Raw genomic sequence first — 22,985 nt, 5'->3', positions numbered from 1 at the left:
TTAATTTTCCAGGTTTTCCATAACAGAATTTTTGAAGCCAGAATTCTAAATATAGTCTTTTAAGGAGCTATGAAGAATTTTAAATTATTTGATACTGTCTCCACAGTGGCTAAACTTATGCTAAATAAACTGAATGCCTCCATTTCTTGGGCTCCTCCCAGTCCTGTTTACTGGGACTTAAATTCAAGAGTAAAGCTGTGACACCGCAAAATCACCACTGGGTTTTAGCTGCATCCACTCAATCAGTTATGTCTATCTAGCTGACGCATATTATCCAAATTTGGGTGGGGTTTTTTTTGTATTTTTGTTGCTATATGGGAGGAGTACCATTAAAAGATATAAAGGGACTTCTCAGCTGAAAAATTGACAGAAAACTTATTCCAAATGATAAGTTGTCACTGCTTGAATGTCAATCATTCTTAAATCCTGAACACACTTTCAAAACCAACATTTCTCTTAAATATTTAAATGGTATCCTATTTCCTACATTCAATAAAAATAATAAATCTTATTAGCGAATTCAATCCTGTTGGTTGAGTTGTTAATCCCAGTACTCTATTTATACAATTATTTTCAAGTTTATTTCCTATTTTTATCTTGTCCTTCAACTGCAATATAGTTCAGGGTTGCCTATTTTTAGTGCACTCAAGTACCACAGGGCAGAAATGCTTTAACACTTCACTGTATAACCATGGCAGTTCTGGACTGCACCTTCCCTCCTAGCAGGTGCCCTGTGCTTATGTCATCTGTGTCTTCCAACTTAAAGGGTGAGTCTAAATTTTCCTATTTACCAATCATAAAGAATACCCATTTTGTGGCAAGAAGAAAAAGAGCAATAAAATATTTTGATGACCTTGTATTTTAGAGGAGACTTCAAAAACCTTGTCTAAAAATAAGACATTTAATGCAAGTGCCAAAGATCAAGTAAATCATTTTTAGTAATCCTAGGACTTTTGACTGTGTCCAGGCTTGATTTGGGGAATCCTACTATGAGAATCGTTTTATTCTTTAAGAAAAAAATCTGAACAAAAGCCTGACTTCTTGCAGAATCTTTGACAACTTTTTCTTTTTTAAACCCTTATCGAGATGAGCTGTCTGAAGCAAGCTGACCTTCATTTAAATATGAATTTAAAATCTGCCTCACATGTCTGAGTGGGGGCAAAATGCCAGGTGTATTTAGGGATATCTGGTTAATACTGTTGCAGATTATCCAAATCAGCTCACTCCTAGAAGGCTGAGAGTACAAGCAGAAAAAGAAGTGACTGTAATTAGGACATGGAGTTGTGGAGTGAGACAAAGATGGTTGGGTGAATGGGGTTATGCCTTTCCTCTTTGGCACTCAGGCTGTCCATGCCATCTGCTGCAGAATGGGAGGAACAACTGGGCTTGTCCTGAACAAACACTGGCAGTTGGTCTTTTCATTTCCTCCCAGAAGAATTTGTCTTTACTAGGACAAAGGTCTTTGGAGCATCACAGACATTTATGCCTTAAGAAATGCAGTGAACCATTTGGAAATCAAGATTGCTTTCTTGAAACTTTAAGTGGTCATAAAGAAATGAGAAGTGGAAAAATAAATTATTCTGAGGATGTCTGCCCAACACAATGGTCCTAATGTGAGATTCCATTTGCTACTCGCTTGAAAGGGTATGATTTACCATAAAAATATCAAATATGACCACATAGAGGGGTGGGATAGGGAGGGTGGGAGGGAGGGAGATGCAAGAGGGAAGAGATATGGAAACATATGTATATGTATAACTGATTCACTTTGTTGTAAAGCAGAAACTAACACACCATTGTAAAGCAATTATACTCCAATAAAGACGTTTAAAAAATATCAAAGATTTTGAGACTCAGTCACCAGGGAGTGTGTGGAATAGCAAAGTGAAGTGTGGCTTCTCTTGGTTGCAATAGAAGAAAGTGACACATGAACATCTAGAGAGATGTTATATCCATGTGATATATACTTCCCTTAAAAGTTATTTATCCAATTATCTATTATTTTCCCATTACTAACTTTTGTCCTCCGTGAGGGAAAAAGCATACCTAGTTTATCCTCCACGCATAGTCCATAATACATAATAACAGCAGCAGTTAACATTTTGCCCTTACCATTCACTCTTCTAAATGCTTTACTGATATTAATCATTTAATCTACAACAACAGGTATTATTACGTCCATTCTTACAAATGAAGAAATTGAGGAACAAATTACCCAAGATCACATCTAGTAAATAGAAAACCAGAACATAAACCCAGGTACTCTGACACTGAGTCCTCATTCTTCTATACTACCTGTCATATTAAGCATGCGATGTAAGTATTTGTTGAAAGAATGAATGACCAATTCAGTAAACTGCTTTTTAAAATCTTGGCTAGGTGAGAAACAGGTCATTTGAATTTTTCTTCTCTCTCATTAGAAATATTGATCCACCTGCCTACAAATGTAAGAAAATAGTTAGAGCCAACTGTATTGATAGCATGATAATGACAGTAACCAAACTTCAATCTTGATACAACTATTGCAGACTTCCCTCCAATTCTAAAGAGACATCAAGAAAATTTGGATCATTTAGGTTAAATTTGCTCAAAGCTGTCTCGATTTCCATTTAAACATATTCTGCCAGAAATACACACAAATATATTAGGAGGCACAGAAATCTTTCATAGTATTTGTAAAGTGGCTTACAGACTTAGAAATTTCTATAAATGAGTTAATTGATTTTTAAAACCCTCATTAAGTGCCCACTCTCCAAAGTACTATGGCTCTAATCAAGTCACCACCTCTTCCAAGGCCTTTAATTATTCCTTCTATAGAGAAGGACTTTGAACGGACACTTTCTCCAAATTCAAATTCATTGTAATGATTATTACTTGTCTCCATTTTAATAGATTTTTCCAAGGGAGTAGGTGAATTTCATTGTTTCATAAATAAAATTCTTTAAGAATCATAAGAAATAACACATGTGTACTAGTAAATACATTTGCTTGTTTCAAAACTCTACTTCATGATAAAAGTACAGTAACATCTAACTAAGGTGAGGTTTTATTGGTTTTGTTAAAATCAGTTTCATTCAGCAGTGCTGAGGAAAGCAGTGAGGGTTGCATTCTGGACCGGGACACCAGAGAGCTGGGTTCTAGTCCTGGCGATGCTCCCAACTTACCGGGAGATCTTATCCAAGTCATTTAACTCCTCAGAGCCTCCCTCAATTCCTTCGTTAGTAATACTAAGGTTCTATGACATGACCCTTGCCTCTTCCAGAGAACATATATTTTAATAAATTACAGAAGTACTATGAATTTAGCATTTTAAAGTAGTCATTTTTAAGGGGAAAAAACCCATCCTTTCTTGAAATCTAGATTCCACCTAAGTGATACTGTTTCTCTATGAAGAGATAGAATGAGCTTTGGTGAGGTGACTTGTGTAAATGATCTCATTTGGGAGGTACCGAGGGCACAGAGACTTGTCATTGCCAAGTAAGTCACATTTAAATTCCCTTAAGCCTTGAGAAATAATGTGAGGGAAAGTGCAAAAATAGCAGTCATTCTTTTGGACCAAGTTGACGCCGAGGCCTCCTGAGAGCGCCTCGGCTGTGTATTCAGCTGTGTATTCATCTATACGCAAAGAGAAATAAGAATCTTCTATACTTGGCACATGGTACTCTTCTATACACCAATGTGCTCATCTATCAATATTTTTTATGCTGAGCCTTTCGGTAAGGAGGGTTCCACCATGCACACTGCTTCATGCACAGCTACACATGTTGAAGATGCTTTTTTTTTTCCCTGCCATATGGAAAACTGCAAGAGCACAGAGCCACACTGAACCAACCAGAATGAAGCTAGAGGCAGCTGTATCTGATTGAAACCGTGGAGAGAATTGAGACTGACAGAGTTGCAGGGCTAGAAGGTTAATGAGTCCATAGTCCTGCCTCCAGGCAGAACTGTCCTGAAGCATTCCAGGCAAATGACAGCTCAGCCTCTTGGAAAATAAAATCTTCAAAACACGCTTCGGTAACATTTCATTGTCTGAAATGTCCTTATCCTCATAGAGTTCTGAAAGCAATATAAGTCCACACTCTTCTGTTTAATCTCACTGTTGACAGATATATAGAATAATAAATTGACAGAAATGTCGAAGATGATGAGAGACTTAGAGATGGGTTACAGACCCGTCATCCTCCCAGAGACCTCAGAGGAGGGAATAATTAGCATATCTGTGGACTCTGGTTCTAGTTACAGTAATATTATGGGTCCAAGTATTTGTTTATTATAAATCAGATCTACTATTTATCATACATTGCTAAATTAAATTTTGCCTTGCGCTCCATAGCAAGAATCATAGGGTTAGCAAACACTATCTGAGCTGAAACATTTAATCAAGGAAGGTTGTGTAGGTTCTTACATAAAAAGGCAAAGGAAGTACAGACTGGTGTGCAAATAGCCCCATACTTCTTTATTTACTAATTTTGTTATAGCATTCCAATTTATGGTTATGTTCTTATACATAATGCTTCTAATAGATTACAGCCTCTTATGCCCCTGGGCATTAGGAATCATGAATGGGTTGGTGGCACTATATAAAGACAAGTGTAGGCCATTTGCGGATCAGGGTTCAAATTCCTTGCCTGCTACCTATCATCTGCATGGTTAAGCTGCTCCATCTGAGGCTTATTGCCCTCACCTGTAAGAAGAACTAATAATACCTATTTCACACTGATCTTGGAAGATAAAATGGGAAAATATTGGTAAAATCACCTAGGACCTAGCAGGCAGTAGCATAAGTGTTATCTGACCACTAACCATGAATCTGGTCTGCTACATGCTGCCTTTCTTTCCTCTTCCCCATTCCTTAAAAGTTCCGAGAGAGGGTGATCTGAGTGTGGGACAAACCTGCCTCCTCTGACTGTCACCAGGCTGTGCTTCTGCTTCCATTTGGCCTCTCTTCTATCGCTGATCCCCATGCTAACTTATCAGGGGATTTCCCTTAGGGACATAAAGGGCAAGAGCAAGGAGACCTTACGATGCCAAGTTAAATGCGATGCTGGGTTTTTAACTTGATTTTTAAAAAATCTGTGCATGTTACGTTTGTGCTAAGAACAAGTATTTGGAATTCAGATTCTAAAACACTATATTCATTTTTAGAAAGCCGTAATAGAACTGCTTTGTGCAAAGGATAAAAAGACTGATTCAAAGATAGACTACTTTTTAGTTCACAGGAGTGAGCAATAAGAGGAACTATTATTCATTGTGAAGTAGAAATGCTAATATCTACAGGATTTGAAATACATCTAAATAATGTCTTATTGTCAGAGAAATACGTTCTTATTACATAACAGATAGCTATAGAGACATTTTAAATCACCACTCCAATTTTATGATCCAGAAACCACTGATATTTGAGTACATTTTCTCTTTTCCTGCACATAGTCTGACAAGCAGGACTGCTTTTAAGTTCAAGTTCTGCCACTTCCTAGTTAGTTTGTGTTGGGCATATTAGTTTCTTGAAGCATCTGTCACTGCATCTGAAAACTGGTATCAACTTCATAGAGTTATTGTGATGACTTGTGAAATAATGAATATGAAGCACTCAGTACTGTGGATGGTACATAATAAGCATTCAGTCATGTCAGCCATTGTGATTATTCTTTGTTTTGTATTATTTTAAATGGAAAACTGACAATTCAAGGAGAGGAAATGAAGGTCACGAGCAAGCTGTTTTGTCTTGAGCTCTTGGAGCCAGTACAGTACAGAAAGATTTCTCATGCAACAACATCAGAGACAATTTATTGAATGCTTTACTATGTGATTCCAGATACTAGGATATTATAACTGGTTTAATCCTCACAACAGTCCTGGGACAGGTGGTATTACTATCTTAATTTTACAGATGAGTAAACTGAGCCAAAGACAGGTTAAGTATCAATAATATGCAAAGTCTCACAGCTAAGTGACAAAGCTGGGGTTTGAATGCAATCAATCTAGTTCCAGAGTCCATGCTTGTAAACTGCTGGGCTGCAAGCCCTGTACTTACCCAGCCTTAAGACTTCAGAAAGAGCCCAGAGTCAGCGACAGAGACATCAGTGGTTTAGTGGACGGGGGATCTTATCCATCTTATCCAAGGTCATACACCTCACCGTGTGCAGACGGTGGGAGGGACACGGCAACAGCCTTTGCTACTCAGGGGGAAAGGAGGCTACCATTTATAGGGGGAATTGATGTCAGGTGGGCTCAGTTACCAGGGAGACCAGCAGTTGGGGCATGGCACAAGCAGGTAGGCAGTTAATTAGGCTCTATAATTAAGAGGACTGGATAGTCACGTGAGAGAAGCAGGGCCTGGTTGAGCAGGCGATGTACAGAGAGAACAGCCATCTTGAATGGCCTCCATGCATTCCACGCCTACACGACCCTTACCATCTGGGTCCACCCCTCTTCCCTAATATCCCTGGGGTCAGGTATGTAGAGGTGCCCTACAACCAAATACCCCACATAACGAATAGACAACTGCAGCTAAAGAAAATCAAGAGTCCAAGAGAGGGACAATCTTTGGGGGCCATATGCTTATCAGGTCAATTTTCCATGGAAGTCCAGAGGAGGATGACTTACTCCTCTAGGTACAGCGACCCAGCAAGCTCACTGCACAGTGACGCTACCACAGTCACCCAGTCCGCAAACAGATTCCCCCCACTCAGACTAAGGACAAAATATAAGACGTTTAACAGGCACAATACAGGGAAAATCATGACCACTCAGCAAAATACAAGCAGTAACAGCCTTCTGAGATAATACCGTCTCTACCAGTGGTTTTCATCCTGGCCTGCAGGATCCTGCCATCCCGCCTGTCCACCCTCACGGCCCATAGCCGGTGCTAAATAATGAAGAAGTGGCATAACAGGCCACATGGTTAATATAATGGTGCCTTTCTCCAGTAGGGATCCCGGATTAATTACTCTAGTAGTCCTAGGTGGGGTGCGGCAGGAGACAGGTGAGCTCTATAAGTCCCTTTCTAGTCCTATTCACCACGGGGTGGCAAACCCAAACCACCAGGGCCTTACCTGTCAGTCCCAGGGCCATTTTATAAGGTGTTCCTCTGGGTCTAGATCCTGTGGCAAGGGCAAAAGCAAGTTAGGGTCCTGGCCAATAACTGGCAGTGGGCCTTCAGTCCTTTGGTAGTCGACAGTCAAACTCGGATCATGTTGGATCAGCTGCGTCTGGGTTAACGTGGCGTAAGCACTGGGATGGTTGCTCCCACCTTAATGGTTGTTTAAGTAGCCTGGCAGCAGTGGGGTTGTAAGGCAGGTGGAAATGCCAGTATGTCATTTTTACCGGCCCATTCCTGAACTTCATGGCCAGGAAGGTGGACCCCTTGGTTCTTATCAATGTCCATGGCGGAGGGGGCAGGGGGGGGTCTTATAGCACGCACAGCTGTTCTAGATCCCAAAAAATGGTTTTGGGGTTGCTACACGACTAGGATAGACCTCTTGTAATGTCTTTTACCTCTTGTAGTGCATTGTAGACTGCATTTAGCTTTGTTCCATCACACTACATCATTATTCCGTCCCCTTCCATGGCTGGGACCTGAGGCCCAAGGGTACTCTTATTATTTTGCTATTGTCACAGGCCCCTAACAAACACTTCCGAGTAACTGGCGATGTCTAATTCACAAGCCTGTCCCTGAGTTAACATCCCTAAAGCCTGTGTCTTGCTTAGGGCTGGTGGGTCAGGGATATGCTCATCGTACCCAACTAGATAACAGCCAGGTATTTGATAATCCAGGTTCTTGCATTTTGTTTGTATTCACCAGCCATCCCTGGGCACTCAGTTGAGTCTCAAGCATGGGGCCGCTACTTTTCAACTGGAAAGAGGCTCTGAGCTTAACAGGATTTCATCAGCATAATGGGAGAGAAAGAAATCTCTCATGGTAAACAGCTGCCATGGGGCTCCACAAGCTAGTGGACAGCCACCTTACCCCGCAACTTTCCGCTCCCCGTCCTTATTTCCCAGCATCTCAGCGCTCACGGGAGTTTCCTCGGCCACCTGGCTGGCTCACTAATTGTTAGGTTGCAAGTCTTGTACTCACTCGGCGAGCCTCAAGACGGAAGAAAAAGTTCGTAGGTAGCGACAGAGGCACCAGTGGTTTACCGGAATAGGGATCTTACGTGCCCGAAGCAAGGTCCTGGAGCGACACCCCACTGCGTGCTGTGCGCCGCAGACAGCGAGCAGGAAACGCCAGCAATCTTTGCTACCTGGGGGCGGGAGGAGGGGCGGGTGGGGGGAGCCAGGAGGAGGCCACCACCTAGAAGGGGAATTGACGTCAGGTTGGCTCAGTTACTAGGGAGACCGGCAGCTGGGGCATGGAGCAAGCAGGTAGGCAGTTAATTAGGCCCTATAATTAAGAGGATTGGATAGTCATGTGAGAGAAGCAGGGCCTAGTTGATCAGGGGACGTACAGTGAGCAAGAGAACAGCCATCTTGAAAGGCCTGACCCTACATAAACAAATACAGAAGAGTTTAATATTGAGCAGATATTTTTGCAAATAGTACAGTTTAAGTCAAACATTCTAAAAAGCATTTAAATTTTAACAATTTAAACGCAATTAATTAGAAAAGGACCACAAAGATAAATACCAGGAAAAGAATTAGATGCCCTATTCTTTCAGAAAGAATGTTTTGCAATGTTCCCAAGTGGCTTATTATGCCCATCCAGCAACGTTACAGGGACTCATATTCGATCCATTTCTTCTGAACTTTGTAGGTAGCTAGAAATGGTTAGGCAGCAAGCAGTGCTCTTGGAAAAATAGATTCGTGTTACCCTTGGAAACAGAGTGTGTTGCAAGAAAGTCTTTGGCATGAAACAAGGCTGAGTATACACAGCCGTCTCTCAGATGGTGTGGGTTTGGAAACATAAGTGGACAAGCCAAACCCTTTAAGTCTTCCTTTTCCTTTGAACTGAATTCCAGAATGTGTTTTTTATGTTACTGTGTAGCATTTGTGTTTATCCTTATTTATTCCTGCCTAATATTTCATTGAGTGGATGTGGCTATTGAATGAAAACAAGATCCCTCAGTCATTCCAAACTGAGTTAAGTTAAAAGTTCCATGCTTTCCAAGCTCATCTACTCTCCCTTTTGGATAGTGAGAGAAACATCCAAAGGAAGCATGGGTGTGGTCAAATGATAAAGCAAAATTGCTGTCAACTTTTGGGGAAAACTGATATGTTCAGATATTGCTGATGTAAGTGTAAATTTGTATATTCCATTTAGAGAACAATTTGGCAACATTTACGAAGTGCACTATAAATGTTCATAATATTTGGCAAAGTTCCCCCGTTCCTGTGAATTTATCCTAAGGTAATAATTATAAAGAAAAAAAACCATAAATGGAGAGAGAATTCAAATGTAGCGTTAATTATAAATAAAACCTAAGGAACATACTGACTGTTCAACAACAGACAAATAAGTAAAACATCCATGGAATATTTTGTTCCCTGAAATAATTGTAAATATGAACTGTATAATAACATAGAAAAATAAGACGTTAAAAAGTTGGGCACTAGATGATCTGTTTACTTTGATTATACCATGTGATGTGAATAAACTAGAAGGTAACGTTGAATAATGGAAGCGATGGTGTTAAAATAGGAATAAGGACTAGGTGATTTTTTTCTTCTTAAATTTCTTTAAATGTTGCTTGAGCTAGGCAAAAGAACTGACAAATAAGATAAATAAATGGATGAAGAGTTTTCTTTGTCATTAGAAGAGCAGGTAGATTTTCCTCTTCCCACCCCCAGTGTCAGAAAGAAACCAACCAACCAAATACATCAAAAACGAAACTCCTTGCCATTTGCCTTTAAGGAGAGCTGCCATGTTTAGAGTTTACATCTCTGAAATAGCCACTCTGGTGAGAAAAGAGACTAAGAATGAACTTCTGGAGTAGGGTCTTCAATTTGCAGTAAGATTTCACTTCAAGAGATCATACTCTTCTCCCCTCCCTTCCTCCCTCTCTTCCTTTTCTTCCTTCAAATATAGCAGACATTTATATTGCTACTCTCCTCCTTCCTCTTACAAATTTCTTTCCTTGATCATCAATAGGGCTTTAAGGCCCCCTTTTCAATACTTTTTAGTACTTTTTTTTTTCTTTACCTTCCATCTTTATGTAATTATCTTACCATTTATTTCTATATGTTATTTACAGTTAATTCACTAGTGCACTTTTACTCTCACCCTGTTTTGTGTTTCTTTTAAAGATACCCTGGCTGGCTAGCTATAATTTCATTTTCAGTAGTGGATATAAATAAAGGTTAACTTGACTCCAGCTCTTAAATAGCACTTTTATGGTTAAGTGGTTATGGCTAAGTTTATGGTTGTGGTTAAATAATTTCTCAGAAGAACTAAAAGTTAATGGCTTTGCATCATTAAGAACATCTTCTAATTATTCCTGTCTTTTATTCAAATTCTGTTATAAACAGAGTAAATGCTTTAAATTTCTTCACATTTATACAGTATAAATAAATGCCTTGTGGGGAAATTAACCATACTTTTTCATGTTTTTAAAATAGTTTTTGTCACTTAGTGTATATAGTTTGTCATATCATTGAATAGTATTTCTATTTTTCATTTGTGTGGAGTAAACTAGCCAGGTATCTGCTGCTTAGTCTGTTTGCAGTGATTATATCATCATTTTGTATTGCTAGTGATTTATTTTCTGAGTTACTCATATTGAAACATTTTCACTTCAAGTGGATCATTGCCCTAAAGCACTTTTCAACTTAATAAAGATAAGTAAAAATTGGACTTTTCATTTTGTTATGAAGTTTTGATTATAGGCAAAAACTCTAATTTGACTCTTTTCTTAACTTAGTTCTTTTAGCATTTAGAAATACCAGATATCATTACAAAAACTTATGCTTCTCCAAATGGGAATGTAACACTGTTACATTTTCTGTTTCTCTGTTTTCATAGGTGACATGTAAGTCATGTTTCTCTGTTTTCACAAGTAACATGTAAGGGTACTTCTGAGGCTTAATTTAACCATTATAGGTGACACTTGAGCAGTGTCATTATGAAATAACATGCGAGTCCTTCACCTTCACTTAACAATACTCACGGAGAAGCTACTAAGTATTAGGCTCAACGCGAGGCCCTAGGATACAACAGGAAGCAAGACTGTACCCTCTTCGCATCCTGTGCTCTTCACCTGCAAAATAGAAACTGATATTTTTTAAGGGTCCTTTTAGGAGTAAAGTCTCTAATTAATCTGACTGTTTTTATTTCAAAGATCATAAAAGATTATCCATTTTAGTAAAAGCGAAACTTTAAAAAAATTAAGATATTTTAAGTGATACCTGGTTCAATATCTAGAGTTTACCATGGTAGACAATAAATGGTGAATGTTAGGGTTATCTTTGAATATGACTAGAGATGTGTGTATTTATATTTTCAAATATATGTGTATTGCACAAAGGAATTTAAATTGTAGGTTGCCATATGTACTCAGAAAACTGAACAAAAGCAATGAAACATGGTAAATACAACAAAACAGAAGTTAGAGGGTTTTACGCATAGACTAAACACATTCTCTGAAAAATTCAGGGCATACATTAACTATTTCTACTACCATGATACTGAGATGAGAGGATAACCTTATGATATCACACACTGACTCTTCAGAAAATCCAATATTAAAAATCCTAAACTCATAAGAGAACTAAGTGTATTAGTTCCACGTTACACAAGGAGTCATTTGTCGGTTTTCTTTAAAAGGAACCTTTTATGATTCCTCCACGAGTATATTTATAACATGACTCCATGTACAAAATTTCCCTTTCTGCACAGTTTCTCAGTAACAAATCTATTGTGTCAAGCATGGTCCACTTGTAATCTTCTTATACCGTACTAAGCTAGGCGGAGCAGCCTCAAGGTCATTCAGACTGGTTTTGGCTTCTGTGTAAAGACGGCCCCAAGCTATTTAAGGAACATCTGGCTGCTGGAGAGCTTGGAGCCAAATTTGCCGTTCATCACTAGCAAGTGCCTGCTTTTAAGATATTAACCTCACTCCTGGCTCCATCTAACTTTTCCATTCTTATTTTTCATTTACTTTGTTTAAAAACACATATTAATTAAAAAGTTAAAAAACTTTTACATGTGAAAAAAACCTCTCAATGATCTACCCTAAATTATTTTGGGTGAATATCTAGATATAAATAAATAAAGAGGGGCTAAATAATTTGTGTGATCATTAGGAAACCCCAAAGACCAGAATTACGCAATAGCCTATTGCTTTAGTTATGTTTATGCTAAAATATCCAAAATGAATAACCATAAAAAAGCATCACTTTTTAACAGACAATAAGTCACGTGTCAGTAAACACAAAGAGTTAGCATGGGTAAATGACTTATTTAAATACATGGTTTTACTTGAAGTAATCCTAATAGTACTTATTTGTAAATTAAATTCTAAACAGTATATAAATCTGCATAAAGACTATGACATCTTGAAAACTGCTTCAATCTTTAAAATAGTACATTAAAGTTGATTTACCACATGATCCTCAAGAAAATACCTATGACATCTACATTAATACAGAGTGAAAGGATAGTAATCAGTGAAACATCTGGGATTTCCACATGAATCAACACTGGTGCATTGCTAATGTAACACTCAATTACATCATGTTTAATTTATGTGGAAATGTTTGGATATGCCTAAAATGTCTGTGGTAAATCATTTTGGGATCTTAATTGAACATTCTTCTGTGATAAATTACTCTGTAAACACTGAAATAATATTCTTACATAACTACCAATTTATTTTGAAAGACTCCAACAACCCCAAATCATTATTTTCTTTGTATGATCCTAAGCTTGTATCCTTCAGGAATTTATTTTCTTTTCTGGTAGCAAATAATTTTAGCATTCATGAAATGCTTATTTCCATCCCATAGCTTGGTTATCATTTTTAAAACTCAAAATGTCTATGTTATTTTAATATACTAAAGATCATGGTGAGCTATAGTCTCTTCAGTAATGAAAAATGCTTAGAATTAAAAATTTGACTCTCTTTTCCCCAATAATAAGCTACTTAATTTAATATACTGAAGTAGTGATACTCTATTTCATACTCAATTACTTTATTATTAAGAATATTTAAGGGACTTCCCTGGTGGTGCAATGGTTAAGAATCCGCCTGCCAATGCAGGGGACACGAGTTCGAGCCCTGGTCCAGGAAGATCCTACATGCCACGGAGCAACTAAGCCCGTGTGCCACAACTACTGAGCCTGCACTCTAGAGCCTGTGAGCCACAACTACTGAACCCGCATGCCCAAAATACTGAAGCCCGCACGCCTAGAGCCTGTGCTCTGTAACAAGAGAAGCCACTGCAATGAGAGGTCTGCGCACCTCAATGAAGAGCAGCCCCTGCTCGCCACAGCTAGAAAAAGCCCGCGTGCAGCAATGAAGACCCAATGCAGCCAAAAATAAATTAATTAATCTTAAAAATATTTTTAAAAAAGAATATTTAAGAAAGGAGTTCATTTTCATGGTGGAGACTAGTTGAAATGTCATCATTATAGTTAATATAGAAAAGATTTTACATGAAGCTGAGAAATAAATATTTTTAATCATAAAAATACTGTGATACTAAAAAATTAATAATTTCCCATGTCACTACCATTCATTACCTGATGAAATGTTTAAATCAAATAAATGTTTAAATCAAATAAATTCTATCTTGAAATTTTTATACACCTGTTTACTTGAAATATAATAATTCTTCCTAGAACTATAATTAAAGTAATATAATTTAATTTAAATTGGTATAAATTTATATTATTCTAATAGTTATAAACTTAAATCGGACTATGATTTTTCTATCATTTTCCAGAAAAATGAGTCAACAGCAAATCTGGAGACTGTACCAATCAGAATTCTTGGCTGCAAACAAACAAACAGCAGCACCAACAAAGCAACATGATACAGCAAAGGTAATCATGGGTTCTTCAGCTGAGGCCTTAACCGGATTTTGTGACTCCCTTCCTCCCCTACACTTTCCTTACCTTCAGTTTGAATCTCAATGGGTCATGATTCTTTACACAATATGGTGAGGGATCTGAGCCCCTGGTAGCCTTGCTTAAATCAGACTGCAGTATACTGACATTTTCTTCCACCCACAATTGTGGCAGTAAGTCTACTTTCCCTTAAGCGGAACTGACAAATATAGTAACACAGCAACAACAGTAATAATCTTTTCTCTCTAGTTTTTTGTTTTTGCCTGCTTCCATAGGGCATGAAGAACCCAAACTGATTAGGTGCAGCCTTAGCTTCCAATTCAATGGAATTCCAATCCTCATATTACTATTCCATCAGACTCCAAAGTCAAAAGGATAGAAAACAAACAATTGGCAAGTGAGTTAGTAAATGTAATCCTGAGAAACTCCATTCCAATTTTAAACCCTACAATTCTAGACTTGGATATTCTGACCAAGTGGAAAAAGAACTCCATGTGGCAATCGTTTGTTCAAAATGTAAACCATATCCTGCAAGAAAACACTTCAACCCCCCACGCTGTTGACTCTTGGTTAAGCTTATCTGATTCAGTGACTGGTTCCTGCACGTCATGGGGTATGCAATAGTATCAATGAATCTCTTGAATATTAACCCATTGCCTTCCTTGTTTCTTTAAAAAAAATGAGTCCCTTTAAACTGAATCTATTTAGTGTGAGGTACCATCGCCTTGCATAAGGCAACCAATTAATCTACAGATGGTGTGATGACAGAGAAGAATGATCAGGGAAAGCAAAAACAAATTCAGAATAAATATCTACTGCAATAAGGAAAAACTGCTGCTTGTTGCTCCCCATCCCATAAAGATGATAGGTATTCCATGTAGACAACTTGATATCAAGTTGTTCTTTGGTCTCTCTAGGTATAATGCTTTTTAGAAGCCAATGATCAGTTACTGATACTAGAAAATGGAGTGTTGACTGTAGCCGGATGGCCACTGATGAGAACTCCATGTTGTTGAAACCACAGATAATCTTCATTCCTTCTATGATAAACATTTGGTTCATGAATCTGCTGGCATTGCTGAGAAAGGAGGTTAACCTATATTTACTGAGTGGATCACCTTATCTGTTCAACATACCCTTTTCCCAAACTCCCTCCATAATCTTCAACCTTGCTCTTCCCAACTGTCTGGCCATCCAGCTAGTTCATTAGCCACTGAGTTGGTATAGGTTCTTGTTCTGATTATCTTTACTGCATATAAAATTAACCTACAATTTAGTGGCTTAAAACAATCATTCTATTATGATCATGGATTCTGTAGGTAAGGAATTCAGGTGGAACACTGGAGATGGCTTTCCCTTGCTCTATGATGTCTGCTGCCTCAGCTAGAAAGTCTTGAGTCTGGGGATGACTCAATGACTATGGGCTGGAACCATCTGAAAGCTCCTTCACTCACATATCTGGTACCTAGACTGGGCTGACTCAAGGACGAGGACTGGTGACTGAAGTAATTACATGTGGCCTCTCTTGGCAACCACATAGCATGACAGCCACAGGGTGATAGTATTTCATTCCCAGTGACCACAGGAAATAAGGTAATTAGCTGTTTCACTTCTGCATAGTAGAATAAGGCAGATCTAAATTCTATCTCTAAAATGACTAGAATTTTAAATTCCTTCACCCTCAACAAAGCCAGATAAAAGCCCTGGATCCAGCCAATTTCACCAAGATTCTGTGCTGCAACTCACTACTGGTAACAATTTCTGTTTAAATCGGGGTCTTGGTTGCACAGCAGACACTGACTCTGATCCTACTAAGCAGAAAAGGACTTCACTGGAAGAAAAAAGGTTGGCTCAGACAGTCCATAAGAGGGCTAAAGAACCAAGCTCAGAAAAGGGCCCTGATTTAGAGACTGGGAAGCAGAGAATGTAGCTAAGCTCATATCTCAGGATCAGCCTGGAGAGAACGTCTCCACTAACAGTGTCCCCACTGGATCCTGGCTGCTGCTGCTAACAGGAAGACCTACCACCGCTATGACTGACTTAACTGTTCAGTCACCTCCAGAACCACCCCTAACTAGCCCTGATTTTGTTACTTTCTACAGATCCAACATTCCCATATAGAGCTTCCTACTGGCCAAACTTAATGACATGTCTGCTTCTTAGCTCTTGGGGTAAGAAGAGGGGATGAATGCTTCTTGTAGTTCCCCAGAGGGGAGCGGGGCTCTGCCTCACCACATTTACACAACAGGATTCCTACCAAATAAAAACGGGGCTTAGATTATGGGCAGGCAAAAATAAAGCATATACCTATTGAACATGCTTAATCTAATTATTTAATAATTAAAATGAATGAATGGGTGAATTAACAGTAAGACTTCATTAGTTCAAGCAACTACTTTAATAAAAAGAGCCCCAAGCTTCTAGCCTTAATGTTGCTGTGTGACTGGGTAAATCATTTAACCTCTCGAGTTCTTTTTTCTCATATATAATAGGAGAGTTTGGCCTCTGATCTCTGATTTTCATTAGCACTCACTTCTTTTTAAAAGTTATTGTCCGTGTTATTTGCAGAGGCTCATCCACATGGTGGAGCCATATGCCTATGACTTGGCAGTACCCACTGCACTAGTTTTATAATATTAAAAACACTCTTAGTAAACCAAGTTGGCTAATTTTTTTGAAGTTACAAATGGATGGTTTTAATGTGTGTATATAATGAAAGATTATTGAACAAAGCTTGGTGAAATTTAATGGTTATGCATCCAATTTTCCATTGTGTGTGCAGAAATTTGAGGATTAAAAAATTTTTTTTTTACATGGTCTCACTTTGTTTTCTGAACTCCAACACAGTTTCATCGTCTGGAGATAGCCTATAGCCTGGAAAACAACAAATTCAAGAAACACCCTTCCCAAGAGAGTGTGGGTTCTTGGTATAGAAATCTTTTCATGAGAGACTTGGTTCCAGGGTTCTCCATGAGGAAATTTGGGTACTTTCCATTTACTTCTCTCATCTGAGTCATTCCTTCAGTGGCCTAGATGTCACCTCTGAGGATTTCAAACTTTTCAAGATAACACGGAATCTTTTCTATCCTCTTTGGGAAAGATCACAAATATGCTTCGGAGGAAAAGATGATGACACTCCAGACTGTCTGGCTTCCCCTTTCACAGTGATTCTCTTAGAGAGTCTCTCAAGCTTATAGGGAATCCCCCTTCATCCATCTTTTGACAGCCTGTACTGAACCAAGACCAAATCTTTGAAGACTTAACTCGTGGTGGCTCCCACAGTCCATCCCTCACAACAGAGCAATGTTTTGTAAATTCAGAGAAGCATGCTTGCACTTTGACAAAAATATGACTGGCCAAAATTCTGCATAGTTTTGCTATACCATAGGATGGATCCGAATTCCCAAACAGGGTTATGACAGAAAAATCAGACAATTGGAATAGGCATTCAGAAATGGCTGCTCATCTAGAAACATGAAGTTCCCATACTTGGGGACTTTTGGTTTTATTTACCCGACTTGAGTCATGTCTGTGTAAGGGAAATTCCTAGTGAGGTCCTGGATGTGACCACTGGGTGTGCTCCAGTCTCCTCAAGCCAGCACTAGGTCAAAACAGGACCTCATTCAGTGAAGCTTACAGTCAGACTGGCTCCCTCAATATTGCTGTGGGGCTGGCTCCATGGCTACAGGGAAGCTCGCACAGCAGGAATATGCATTCAGAAGTTGCCTTCCAACCATCTATATTAAATCCCCATATTATGGCAGACAATGGCTGTTATATTTTATCACATAGATGTAACCAAAGATTACTGGTTAGTTGAAGATTTAATATGAAAAGATGATGGGTAAATTTCACAAGTGACAGTGTTGTTTGGAACATTTTCATTTTCTCACCAACATTACAAAAAAAAAAAAAAAAATCACAGCTGAAGGGACCAGTAATAATGATCTACTTCATGAGCTGATAGAGAGAAAATTCAAGAAGAGTGTTAATGTTCACACTTGTACTGTGTTAAAATTCTTCACACAGGGCCTGGCATAAAATGATCATAACAGTGAACTAACATTTGTGTTAGTTAACTTTACGACATGGACATATTATTACATCTATTTTTAGGGAGAAAAATTGAGGTACAAAAAAAGTTACATTGCCTAAGTACATCCTGTTAGTTAGAGATGGGCTGACGTTTGAACTCAGGTCTTTTCTTACCACAGCCCATGGGCTTAGCCACATTACTCTGCTTGTGATGGACGCAGGCTGAATAGATATATTTTTTAAATAAATAAATACACTAAGCACAGAAATTATAGAATACATAACGCCTTCTTGGATTATGAGTTTTTAAACCTCCTCTTCATTTCTATTATATTCCTATAATTTTGTTAATTTATTTTATTAATGTCTCGAATTCAGTTTAGCAAAAATATTCTTCCTAAACTTTAATAAAGTCTGTTGGTTAATACAGACATAGCTTGCTTTGTGTTAACTTTTTATACATGAAACTGTGTTGACCTTTGATGTGTATACTGTATAGTTGTCAATTCCCAAGTTTAAGTATATGTAAACAAAAACAAAATCTCTTGTATTTTTTAAAAGATTAAATGAAGTGACAGAGCACATGATGACCTATGTAAATACAATAGATTTGCTGAAGGGACTGTTTCAGTGGCCTTTACATACTGGCGTCAAGTTCAACCAAACATGGTAAACTTGTTCCAAAAATACATGTCATTTTTAGGGGTCACATTTATTGCTGAAATGACATTCTTATGTGCTATAAAAATGACAGTCTTTTTATGTAGACCCCTTTATTCATTTGCCACTATTCTCTGTTTTTTTTTAGGATTTCTGAGGATTTTTATTTCCTATTGTATATCCAAACCAACCTTATTGTGTCCCTTAAAAAGAACTTTCCAGAGAACCATCCAGGAATTAATAAGCAAGCAATAGAATATTTTAGATAAGTTTTACAGACTGTTCAACTGTCACATATGCCAAAAAAGTCACTGTTTTTATATAGACTGGTAATTGACCTGATAATCTGTGTAGGAAGCGAGTTGTTTTATTCACTTACATATTTATATATTATAGCATTATACAGGCATCCAGTGCTTTGGGGAATGAATACTTACAAAATAATGTTAGTTAAAAGGTCTTGTCAAGTAAGATGAAACTTATTTTAGTTGCAAAATCAGGGGTTGGCAAACTTTTCTGTAAAGGGTTAGATAGTAAATATTTTAGGCTTTCCTGGCCATATGGTCTCTGCTGCAACTCCTCGACTCTGCCATTGTAATGCAAAAGCATACAAATAGTGCGACTGTGTTCCCATAAAACTTCACAGACACTGAATTTTGAATTTAATTTTTACGTATCACAAAATATTATTCTTCTTTTGATTTTCTTCAACCATTTAAAAATGTGAAAAGCATTCTTAGCTTGTGGGCCCTCCAGCTGTAGTTCGCTAACCCCTGCAATAAACAGTGAAATCAGATGTAGGTGAATAACAAAAATCTCCCAATGAAATGATTTTTTTAAATGTTAATGACAAAGGGCTTCCCTGGTGGTGCAGTGGATAAGAATCTGCCTGCCAATGCAGGGTACACAGGTTCGATCCCCGGTCTGGGAAGATCCCACATGCCGTGGAGCAACTAAGTCCGTGAGCCACAACTACTGAGCCCGTGCACCTAGAGCCCGTGCTCTGCAACAAGAGAAGCCACTGCAATAAGAAGCCCACACACCGCAACAAACAGTAGCCCCCACTCGCCGCAACTACAGAAAGCCCGTGTGCAGCAACAAAAACCCAACACAGCCAAAAATTTTTTTTTAAAAAGTTAATGATAAAGATACAAAGATAGTGGCATTTTAATTAGTATATTTGCTTTTGCTTTTAATCTCTGCTAGGAATTTTCATCTTCTTTGTTACCCCTTCTGAACTTACGGTGTTTTCTAAATCCACTATCTTTTCTTTTTACTATCGGTCAACCATTTTACCCTTGATCCTGTATTCTTCAAATCATGCACTGATTTGCTATATTCTTATAATTTATAATAATTGATAACAATTATTGAGATAATTAATAACACAGAATATATTAGCTTCTTCTTTATCCTTGTCCTGATGAAAGTTGTCATTTTATATGTTTTTAGGTTTTCATAAATGCAATAAGTATTCCTCTGTCTTCTTATTAATATAAAATTTTCTTCCCTCACATTTCTCTTTACTGATAGATTATGTTTCAAATACGCTGATGTACTATGATAATTTTGGCTATTCTAATAATGATGTAATCTAAAATGGGGATTAATGGCTATTAATAACATTGGCCCTGAACACTGGCCCTTGTGGAACTGGTCAGAATATGGAAGACCAGAACCAAAAGTACAGGCAGGATTAAAAGCTAGGTGAAGACCTGAAATAGAAACACACAAGGATAATTGTTTTAATGATAAGGAGGTGAAGATGTGATACTGAAGGAGAGTTCAAAGTTGGCCATACAGCCAAGGAAAAAGGACAGGCATATCACGAGAATAAGTGACAAAAGTTTTAAAAGTTCTAAGTTGTCTTTTTAGAAATGGATTAGGCCACTGGTCAAAACTAAAGAATACTAATTAGTTGACATTTTAATACAGATTATGGGTAAGATTCATAAACAACGTAGTGTCTGAAAAATGTTTGTTTTCTCATAACATTATCAATATTACAAACAAAAAAAAACCACCCTCAGAGCAGAAGAGAAAAGATCACTAAGTATGAACAAGTTGATGAGCTGATAACATTGGTTTGGCAGCTGGTAACCTGGATCCTTAGCTAGAGAGGCCAAGGTTCAAATGTATGTGAATGGCAGGCATTGCACGGTGAAAAGCCCAAGTGTAGAAACCGGCACACGAAGTAGGAAAACTAGAGACGAGGTAGAAAGAGGAATGGGATCAAGGAAGATATTCACAACCTGGAATCAGAGTCATCTATCAAAGATAGATTGAAACTTGCAGGGAACAACCTGAATTTTGAGTTCCTACCAGCATTGGGAGAATAGTCACAGATGAGGTTCTTCTGCAGATAAATTAGAATGGCAGGAAAAAGAGAGAGAGAGCTGTACTATAAACAACATAAGATAAGAATGAAGTGACACCATAGTTAGATTACATACTTTTTATAAAGTGAAACCTAGGTCTTTCAATTTATTCATTTAAAATATGTCACTATTCAAATTATGTGTCATCAATTAGAGATTAGTTGATGTTTATTTTAGTCATTTTAATGAAAAATATGGTCATGGAAAATGCATATTTGATTGTGTATATCCTACAATCCGGTACTCATGCCTGTTTGGAGAAGTCCATCTGGTCACATACTTGGCCTCACACCTTAATGACCCAACACTAATTCCTGTCCTAGCCCCTAAAACATCTCTCTACACATCTATTTCTTTCCTCCCCATTGCCTCAACTTAGTTCAGGTCTTTGTCTTATTTCACTTGGATTACTGAAATGTCTTCACAAATTCTCTCTTCATTCTAGAGCCAGAATGATCCTTACAAAACAAAAATTACCTCATGCCCCTTCCCATCACTTTAAAAAGCCCAGTTCCAATTAACACCCAGCTGCACAACTTTGCTAATGTACTTTTACGTCTCCATGCCACACTTTCATTATCTATCAATATAAAATCAGGAGTAGTAACAGTACCTAGAGCATATGCCAGTTCCAAAGACAAAGTGAGATAAGTTTAGAACAATCAGGAGCCCACATTTCTGTAACTGAAACTTGCAGAAATGCATTACATGTTACTCTTATTATTGAGAATGGCATCCAAATTCCTTTGTAGGGCATTCAGCATCCCTCATGATCTTGCCCTTGCTTTCCAGTCCAGCATTAACCCTCTTCACTCTCCATACCATTCCCTCCTTGGCACCAGGTAAGCTCTGCTTGAGCTATACTGAACTATTTGCAGCTATTCTGAACCTTCCATTCTTTCTCTTGGATTAGGGTCTTTGCACATGTAGCTGCTTTATCTGGAAAGTCCCATCTCATGCAATTTGCCTAATTAAATTCTATTCTTTTTTAGGACATAGCTTCATGGTCATCTTTGCAAAGACTTTTCTGGTCTCCCATGCCTGGACCAGCTGCTCTTTCTGCCTAGATGCCCTGTGTCCCTATGTTTTCACCTGCCTTCCTAAAAATTCACTGTAACTGCTTGCTTCTTTGGCTTTATCCCCATTTATCCATAAGATTCTTGGAGGCAGAATTTTTTGAGGGCAGAGCCTATGACAGTGCCTGGCACATAATGCACATATAATAAATATTTGCTGCCTTCATGAGTGAATAGGATGGCATAATACAGTTGTTACTTCAAAAGTGAAACAAAGCAAAGCATATTGGTGGCAATTATATAAAAGTCCTATTTGTTTCCTTCCCAAAATATTCAAGCACGCTGGAAATACATAAGTAAATGTGGCATTTGGAACATAAATATGTCTTAAGTGAAAGTTTGTAATAATTATATATCAAGCATTTTAAAATGTACTGTAAAAATACACTTAATGTTACAAGCTGTAAATTATTGAACCAGATAGAAAAAATCAAATTGGCAAATTATGTTTCTATTTATAATTATTTCTTACTTTTTTTTGTTTTTCAGTTAGGGTTTCTCCTTTAACTTTGAGATAAACATGTTCACTGAGCTTGGCTTACTGGACTGTAACCCAGGACTGACTGAATTGAAGCACACTGGGGAAATACAAATATATTTTTATTCATCATGGCAGATGCTCTTTGAAACTTGAATTGTGAGAACAGAAGTTCAGTTAATGTGTTTTTCACTTGTTCTTCTGACACAAAGAGGCCAAATGACACAGTGGAAAGATCCTCAACTAAATGTCAAGAGAAAACCTTGTATTCTAGTGCCCTCTTTGCCACTTAAAATAGCCTTGTGACTGTGTGTCATTCAACGTTTCTGAGGTTTAGATATGGAAAAGAAAGA

General features: G+C 37.9%; 1 protein-coding gene across 1 annotated transcript in view; it reads left to right on the top strand.

Moving 5' to 3' along the window:
- The first annotated feature begins 693 nt into the window (after nucleotides 1-693).
- Nucleotides 694-22,985, top strand: part of GRB14 (growth factor receptor bound protein 14) — a 180,086-nt gene continuing 157,794 nt past the window's right edge. The window contains exons 1-2 of the mRNA XM_067026213.1: nucleotides 694-767; nucleotides 13,882-13,981. Of these exons, the coding sequence (XP_066882314.1) occupies nucleotides 13,886-13,981 (96 nt within the window). The 5' untranslated portion in view covers nucleotides 694-767; nucleotides 13,882-13,885. The remainder of the gene's footprint in view (nucleotides 768-13,881; nucleotides 13,982-22,985) is intronic.

This window comes from Kogia breviceps, chromosome 2, assembly GCF_026419965.1.
Source record: "Kogia breviceps isolate mKogBre1 chromosome 2, mKogBre1 haplotype 1, whole genome shotgun sequence".
Lineage (NCBI taxonomy): Eukaryota > Metazoa > Chordata > Mammalia > Artiodactyla > Physeteridae > Kogia > Kogia breviceps.
This window is presented reverse-complemented; position numbering and strand designations above follow the sequence as displayed.